At 42.3% G+C, this 8,010-nt stretch overlaps 1 protein-coding gene across 3 annotated transcripts in view; it reads left to right on the top strand.

Moving 5' to 3' along the window:
- BASP1 (brain abundant membrane attached signal protein 1) overlaps window positions 1-7,554 on the top strand; it is an 85,545-nt gene extending 77,991 nt beyond the window's left edge. For all 3 annotated transcript variants that reach the window (XM_090049905.1, XM_090049906.1, XM_090049907.1), the window contains one exon: window positions 5,961-7,554. In XM_090049905.1, the coding sequence (XP_089906031.1) occupies window positions 5,971-6,705 (735 nt within the window). In that variant the 5' untranslated portion in view covers window positions 5,961-5,970 and the 3' untranslated portion in view covers window positions 6,706-7,554. The remainder of the gene's footprint in view (window positions 1-5,960) is intronic.
- Window positions 7,555-8,010: the final 456 nt, after the last annotated feature.

Genomic DNA, 8,010 nt, shown 5'->3' on the forward strand with positions numbered 1-8,010 from the left:
AGCCTGCAATGCGATGCTGCGGCTAGTAAAGCGACCAAAATGCTGGTGTGCATCCATAGATGCTTCTCGAGCAAATCCCGGGACGTCATTCTCCCCTTGTACTCGGCCTTGGTGAGGCCGCAGCTGGAGTACTGCGTCCAGTTTTGGGCTCCACAATTGAAAAAGGATGTGGAGAAGCTTGAGAGAGTCCAGAGGAGAGCCACGCGCATGATCAGAGGTCAGGAAAACAGATCTTACGATGACAGGCTGAGAGACATGGGACTCTTTAGCCTGGAAAAGCGCAGGCTCCGGGGTGATCTGATGGCCACCTATAAGTTTATCAGGGGTGACCACCAGGATCTGGGGGAACATCTGTTCACCAGAGCGCCCCAAGGGATGACGAGGTCGAACGGTCACAAACTCCTGCAAGACCGTTTCAGGCTGGACATAAGGAAGAATTTCTTTACTGTCTGAGCCCCCAAGGTCTGGAACAGTCTGCCAGCGGAGGTGGTTCAAGCACCTACATTGAACACCTTCAAGAGTAAATTGGATGCTTATCTTGCTGGGATCCTATGACCCCAGGTGACTTCCTGCCCTTTGGGCAGGGGGCTGGACTCGATGATCTCCCGAGGTCCCTTCCAGCCCTAATGTCTATGAAATCTATGAAAGTCTATGAAATAAATTCCCTATACATCTTACTTCTAGAAAAAACACATTATGGGGTTGGTGAGCAGCAGGAACCTTTTTATGTCTGAGGCATCCCAGGATCCATTGCATTACCTACCTCAGAGCCTTTTTTGAGGTGTAACTAGAGAATAATGGAAATATTTCAGCCTGTGAAGTGCATGCAGAGACCCATCTCTGGAGAAGAAAGGTGCATGGGGTGTACCTTTGTCAGATGAGTGAGGGAGAGAACCATAAAATCACATTGTGGCCTACAGAATAGGTACTCCTGTGTGTAGCTCAGTAGTTCTGGTGGCTTCTAGCTGTGGCACCTGACACAAATATAATGGTGTTTGTAGGTTAGTTTTTTTTGTTTTGTTTTTAAACAAAATTTGTACTTCAAATTCATAAGACAATGAAAAATAGGAGTCTGATTGTAAAATGGATTGAGATGAGCCAACTCTGACTGTAGGGCATATGGGATCTTCATGAAGTGCTTTCAGTCAAGTAAATGACAGTCACCATGATACTAGAAGCAGTACCAGTTGGCCCTCATGTTCCAAAATGGTTTCCCTTTGTATTTTTTTAATAATACATAATGATCAAGACAGAAAAGTGGCAGTCTACTTTTAACACTAAAGATTATCAAGAAAAATTGAAAAATAGTTTCTCTCTTCCCCATCTTTCCTATTACACATACAATCCAGTGGCTATAATGCAAAGTCAGGACACAGGAACCACAAAGTACAATAGTATGCATTGTTTAGTTCTCAGGCATATTTTTCTCTAAATTGTGTATTTCTGTTTCTTGGATGACATCTGCCTTTGGGCACTCTACAACTAGCAGTATTTAGAACTTGATTTTTTGCCTGAAAAAAGCAATGTTAGCAAATTAGCACAGCAAAATCTGGAAAAATACAGAAGGCAGAGTAAGTGAAATTGGGCTCATAATATCCAGGCCAGACAAGGAAAACAAATAGAGGCTTAGTTAGGGATTGGCAATCTGAGTGCGCACACAGTACTAATATAAATCTTTGTTCCTGCTGATTTGCAGAAACTCTTCAAAACTCACCAGTTATCTGCATATAAAGTATCCTTTGTTTCTGTAAGAAGTGCTGGAGGAGTACTCAGTGTATCAGAGGAGCAAGTAGGAGAATTAGGGATCCCATAATGTTATCAGACTGCAAGCATGACATCCATAGCCTTTCTTTAACTAAGAAGATAACATCCTTGCCACGGAAATAGGGGGAATGATCATGATCATCAAGTGTGGTTACCTTGGGATCCTTCTCTGGGACTGGAACACCATTTCAATAACATAAGGTTCCTAAGATGCTCAGCCTTTTCAGGATTCCCTATTTAGCCATTACGGGGAAAATCCCTTGTCATTACTTTTCTGTTTGATCATGAGATCTGAAACCTGGATAGTCCTTGTCCATCATAATTTCCAATTCCAACTGCATACAGACAAGAGACTTGCATAGCCTCACAGTATATGCCTTACTAATAGAAGACAATTAACTTCTCTGGAGCTCTCTTGCCCAGAGTGCCGAAAAATAGTTATTGGGCATGTCTACATGTGCAATTAATGTGAACCAGTAAACTCTGGGGCTTATTGCTCTCGAGTTTTTTGCCCCTGGGTGCACCGTTTGAATGTTTTCCCAGGAGCAAAATACTCTGGAGCAATACGTTCCGGAGTGCATTTGTGTGCATCACGTGGAGACCAGTTGGAGCAGTCCAATATGGAGGGGGACCCAGGGAGTCAGCCTGTCAGTCCAGGGCTGCTCCAACTGGGCTTCATGTGATGTAGGGGCTGGATGGGGCACAGCGTGCCTCAGTGTGGGGCTAGCTGGCAGGCAGACCAGCCTCAGCCAGCTATGGGGCAGCACATGGAGATGGGAGCAGCCAGCCCAGGGCTGCTCCCATGTCTTTGCATGCTGTGGAGCCCCCACACTGAGGCACGCAGCATCCCACCCAGCACTCCACAGCACATGGAAATGGGGGGAGCAGCCCTGAGCTGGTTGCTTCCCATCTTCATGTGTTGTGGAGCAGCTGGCTTGGGTGCAGGGTGCCTCAGCACAGGGGCTGCCTGATGGCCAGACCTGCACTGAGAAACCCTGTGCCTGAGCCAGCTGGGGAAACATCTAGACATGCACCGCTGTGCACAAAATAACCCCCTCCACAGCGAGGTAGTACTTGTATTTTACAAGACTACCCTGTTGCAGAGTTTTAATTTCATGCACCCTAAGAGAAGTGTATGTATAGATGCTGAGATGTTTAGTATGCAGTTAATTGGTCAACTGCACAGTAAATGTCTAGTGTAAATGTACCCCTTTAAGCCCAAATTTGGATGTAAGTCTAATTCAAAGAAATGAAGACTGCGGTCCTTCTAACACAAATTTCAGCATTTTGTTATGATGTACGTATGGGACTACGCACTTTAACCTTTTTTTTCTAGCTTAAGCTAGCCAAATACCCAAGCTAGTAGAAATGCATAAATAAAAAGTCTAGTGGCACAAAATAGACTAGATTTTTTAAAGCAGTCTTAATAAGATGAAGGTGTTAAAAATTTGGCCAATTTTGAAAATAATGTAATAGAAATTTCTGATGTTATGTGTAGTTTTGATTCCTGTTGTCATTTTTCCTGGCTTTATGTTCACAATTCTGTATGTTTTTAGGAGACTAGGTTTCATCTCTGGTAGGTGAAAGATCTCTATAGACTAGGGAAATTGACTCTACTGAAGAAACTGTTAAACTGAATGTTTACTGTATTCATGAGATATACAAATTAAAATGGGATTTTTTTTTTTGCTCCCTCACCCCAACCCTTTCATTTATAATAATCGTAGGTGTTTATTGCCAGGGTATTTTTCCTTTAATACAGAGTAAATGTTTTTCAGACAGAAGTGTGTGTGTGTGTTTTTTTCCTCTTTTCAAGTTGAGGTCTCACTGCAAATAAATGCCTCTTTTCTCCAGGCCAAGTTTGTGTTTCACTGTATTGTTCAGGGATACTTTCCTTGTTAGCTGGGACAGTTAACATTATCTGTACTTCTTTCCAAGGGGATATCAGCCTCTTTTTAATTATACATGCACATCCTTATTTTAAAAATGATTAGTGATATTGGGTGCTTTGGTTTTTTGGGTTTCTAAGTTGACGTATTTTAAAGAGGGCCTCAGTGCTTCTGGAAGCTGGGGTACTTTTTGATGACAAGTAGGGTCACTGGGTGTTTCTGGGAACACTGACCAGATGCTGAAAGAGATGGGACTCTCTGTACGTGGCTTTGTGCCACATCACATTTTGCATACCAGCCTGTATTTGAAAATCCCTACATTGGCTTTTCTGGCATCTCTTTCTCTCAGGAAGAATGGTAAAAGCTTTATTATATTTGAGATGGTCAGTGCCCTGTTTCTTAATCCAACCTCCTGTGCCCAAGTGTGGTTGCTCATAAGGTTCACTGTATGAAAGGACTGAAATAGCAGGTGATTCTTGTATGCCATATGTGCCACAATTCAAAGAAATAGGGTGAAAGTAAAATAAACCAGATCATTCCTTGTTCTGAAGCAACTTCTGCTTCTTGAGTTTAATTTTAAGAGCATGTAATGCCTATATCCATCATTGTATCTTGAATGCATATATTTGGTCTCTGCAATTAGAAATACATACAGGCCCACCAAGGGGACGGTCTCCATCCCTGCTGGGAGTCAGCTATGTAGGTCACAGGAGGTTGTTGGGGAGTAGGTGCAGTCTGTTATGTAATATAAATCTGTTTAGTACCAATGTTAGTTGGATCAGCACTTTCATTCTAAATCAGTTTGCGTCAGTTTATAACTTGGCTATAAAAATTCATTCTAGGCTGAAACCTGGCATGTATGATCTGAGCCATGGAGAAAAATATAAATGGCTGAGTTGTTAACACTTGAAATTTGGCTGCTAAGCATGTATAGCTTTATCCATGGCTTATTTGGGTTTTTGTGGCACTGAGCATCTCTCTCATGGACTGATGATTTTGACTTGATTTTTTTTCTGATGGGTAGACTGCAGTTATTGAGAAGTGGTGGTAATTCTTTATTCTCATGAACTCCAAACTGAAGTTTTGGGTTTATTTCCAGGTTTAACTACTTTAACTATTTAGCTACTTTAACTGCCTTGGGTACTAGGGCTGTGTGAAGTTTTGGTCCCTGATTCATTTTGGTGGAGATTCGACCCAACTCAGTGGCCAAATCTCCAAATCCGAATCAAATCAAGAGACCCCTTAATCTCTCTGAATTGAATTGGAACCCTCTGAATTGATTCAGAAAGATTTGACAATTTGGACATAGACAGCTTTAAACGTCTTTTCTACATACCTCAAGGTACCAGGCAGCTCATGAACGCTGAGATGGTGGGGCAAATGGAGCATCCCATGGGAACGCAGGGGTGGGGCCTCCACATGCTCCCCAGTGGACCCGGAAGTGGACTGGAAGTACTTCCGGTCCTCTTTCGGGTTCATGGCTGAACACACAGGGGCCCCTCCCCTCTCCCCCCCCACCGCTCCTGTGGGATGCTCCATCTGCCCCACCATTGAAGCATTTACGAGCTGCACCTGGTACGTTGAGGTATGTAGAAAAAACATTTAAAGCTGTGTCTGTGGCTGAATCGCTGATTCTCCAAATCAGCATCAAAACTTCAGATTCGGATTCAGCCAAATTGGATCTGGGACAGTCATCTGAATCAATGAATAGAATCACTGTTCCTGATTTGGGCTGAAACCAAATCCAAATCAAATGGGGCCCATTTTGCATGGTCCTATTGGGTACAAGGTAGCAGGGGATTTTTTTGTAACCAGGGGTGGACACCTCCAGTAAGGATTCCAGCACAGTGTGTGTGCAAGTCAAATGGTATTACTGAGTTTATTTGTGTCCCTGAAAGGGGAAGGGAGAAAAAACCCAAAAAACTGGATTGTCTTAATACTACTTCCTTTCTGTTGAAAGCAACTGGAGTGTGGAGAGGTGACAAACAGTGACAACTCACTCTCTTAGTCTAAATAGCCAAATAGTGTGATTAAAGGACTATAGAAGATGATGATGATGATGATGATGATTTGATAGCTCAGTACAGAGTTTTTTGGGCAGGCAGGAAGGATAAACATCTGGCATGCTAGTGGTTCTTGATGTCCAGTAGTTAATGACTGATCATGTTACCATGTTTTCTGTTGCAGTATCCAGCACCAACATTCTCTATCTGCTGGCATGAGAATTAATGACCTATTTTGTTTCTTCCTTCCCTCCAATAATAAGTGGTCTTTTTTGGTAACAGTCTCTTCTCTGTTTTATTGCAGAGCTCCGAACATGGGAGGCAAACTTAGCAAGAAGAAGAAGGGGTACAGTGTGAATGATGAAAAAGCTAAAGAAAAAGACAAGAAGGCTGAGGGAGCTGTTACTGAGGAAGAGGGGACTCCAAAAGAGAGTGAGGATGCCCAGCAAACCACAGAAACCACAGAAGTAAAGGAAAACAACAAAGAGGAGAAGAGTGATAAAGATTCCCAGGTCACTGCCAATAAGACAGAAGAAAAAGAAGGAGAAAAAGAGAAAGCAGAGAGCCAGGAAGAAATTAAAAAACCTGAACCGGAGAAGTCAGAGGCCACTGTTGATGCAAAAGCAGAACCACAGAACAATGAACAACAGGCACCCAAGCAAGATGAGCAGACTTCAGCTGCTGCTCCTGCTGCCAGTATTGAAGCATCTAAAACTTCTGAGTCCAGCAATGATGCAAAAGTTTCCCAGCCTTCAGAAGCCACAGCCACTAGTAAATCAGATGACAAGAGCAAAGAGGAAGGGGAAGCCAAAAAGACTGAGGCTCCCACAGCACCTGCAACTCAAGAAACTAAAAGTGAAGTGGCCCCAGCTTCAGACTCAAAACCTAGCAGCAGCGAAGCTGCACCTTCTTCCAAGGAGACCCAGGCAGCAATAGAGGCATCTAGTTCTACTCCTAAGGCCTCAGAGCCTGCAGCCCCACCAGAGGAAGCTAAACCTTCTGAAGTTCCAGCAACTAATTCGGATCAAACCATAGCAGTGCAAGATTAAATTGGACAGCCTGTTGAAAACCACCACTTAAAACAACCTGTGTCTTTTGTTTTTTATTTTTTCAGCTATACTAACTTGTTTCAGATCTGAAATAACAATATGTATTGCCCAGAAAATAAAAAGGATGTCCCATCAAGTTGGGAGGGAGGGAGGGAGGGGGAGAATCCAAATAGTATTTTTGTGGGGAAATATCTAATATACTTTCTGCCAACTTGACAAGTCAGTCTTGGATTTAAAAGAAAAAATGGATGTCTGAAAGTACAGCACCTCTTTTGTATCTAAACAGCTGTAAATGCATTCCACCAATGTATTGAAATCTTTTTTTGTTCTGTAATGGGGTTTGGGAGTGATGTGTTTTGATTCTACCCACTGGGTTTGTGCCAAGGCAATCAGATCTTTATGAAAGCAGTATTTTCTGTGGTTTTTTTTTATTTACAGCCTTTCTTATTTTGATATTTTTTTAATGCAGTGGATGAATGCCAACTTTCAGACAAAACCCACTTAGCTGTCCACATTTTTCTCAATGCCAATCCTCCGATTCTTCTTCCTCTCCAAACATTTTTGGGAGTAAAAAAGCATTCTCATCCTACTTAGCCTACCTAGATTTCTCATGACGAGTTAATGCATGTCTGTGGTTGGGTGCACCTGTAGTTCTGTTTATTGGTCAGTGGAAATGAAAAAGTCTGCGTTCATTGCAGTTCCAGTTTCTCTTCCATTCTGTGTCACAGACACCAACACACCACTCATTGGAAAACAAATGAAAAGCAAAATGTACAATGGATGCATTGAAATTATATGTAATTGTATAAATGGTGCAACAGTAATAAAAGTTAAATAATTTAAAAAATATAAAGGTGTAAAGACTTAATAGTTTTATTCAGATTGATCTTTCCTATTTATCTTTGACAGCCTAGAATTTGAGACCCACATGATCAGAGGAAATGAAAATCATTAACTTCCCCAGATTGCGTTGCCCATACCAGTGGGTTAGGAAAGTGATGTTCTATTCAGCCTTGGTGAAGGTGTAAAAATATGCCTTAAAGTTCTACATGGCACCTTGTAGCCTCCATTAGAGCCTGGAAGTGGTCAGTTAGCAGGATGCCATTAATATTCTAAACCCAAGCAGTATAGGACTGGTATTAGTGCATGCCAGACTTTAAAATGAAACAAATGCTCACCTGCTGTTGCGCTAAGTTACAGGTGTACGGTTGATTTCTGTTTGAAATAAGATGCACACACAAAATTCTGCGGGAGTCATAGCTTCCAAAATAAGGCAATCGATCTTATTCCTAGGTGAGTTGGAGT

Source organism: Crocodylus siamensis, chromosome 5 (genome assembly GCF_052110815.1).
Source record: "Crocodylus siamensis isolate JL-2025a chromosome 5, ASM5211081v1, whole genome shotgun sequence".
NCBI lineage: Eukaryota > Metazoa > Chordata > Crocodylia > Crocodylidae > Crocodylus > Crocodylus siamensis.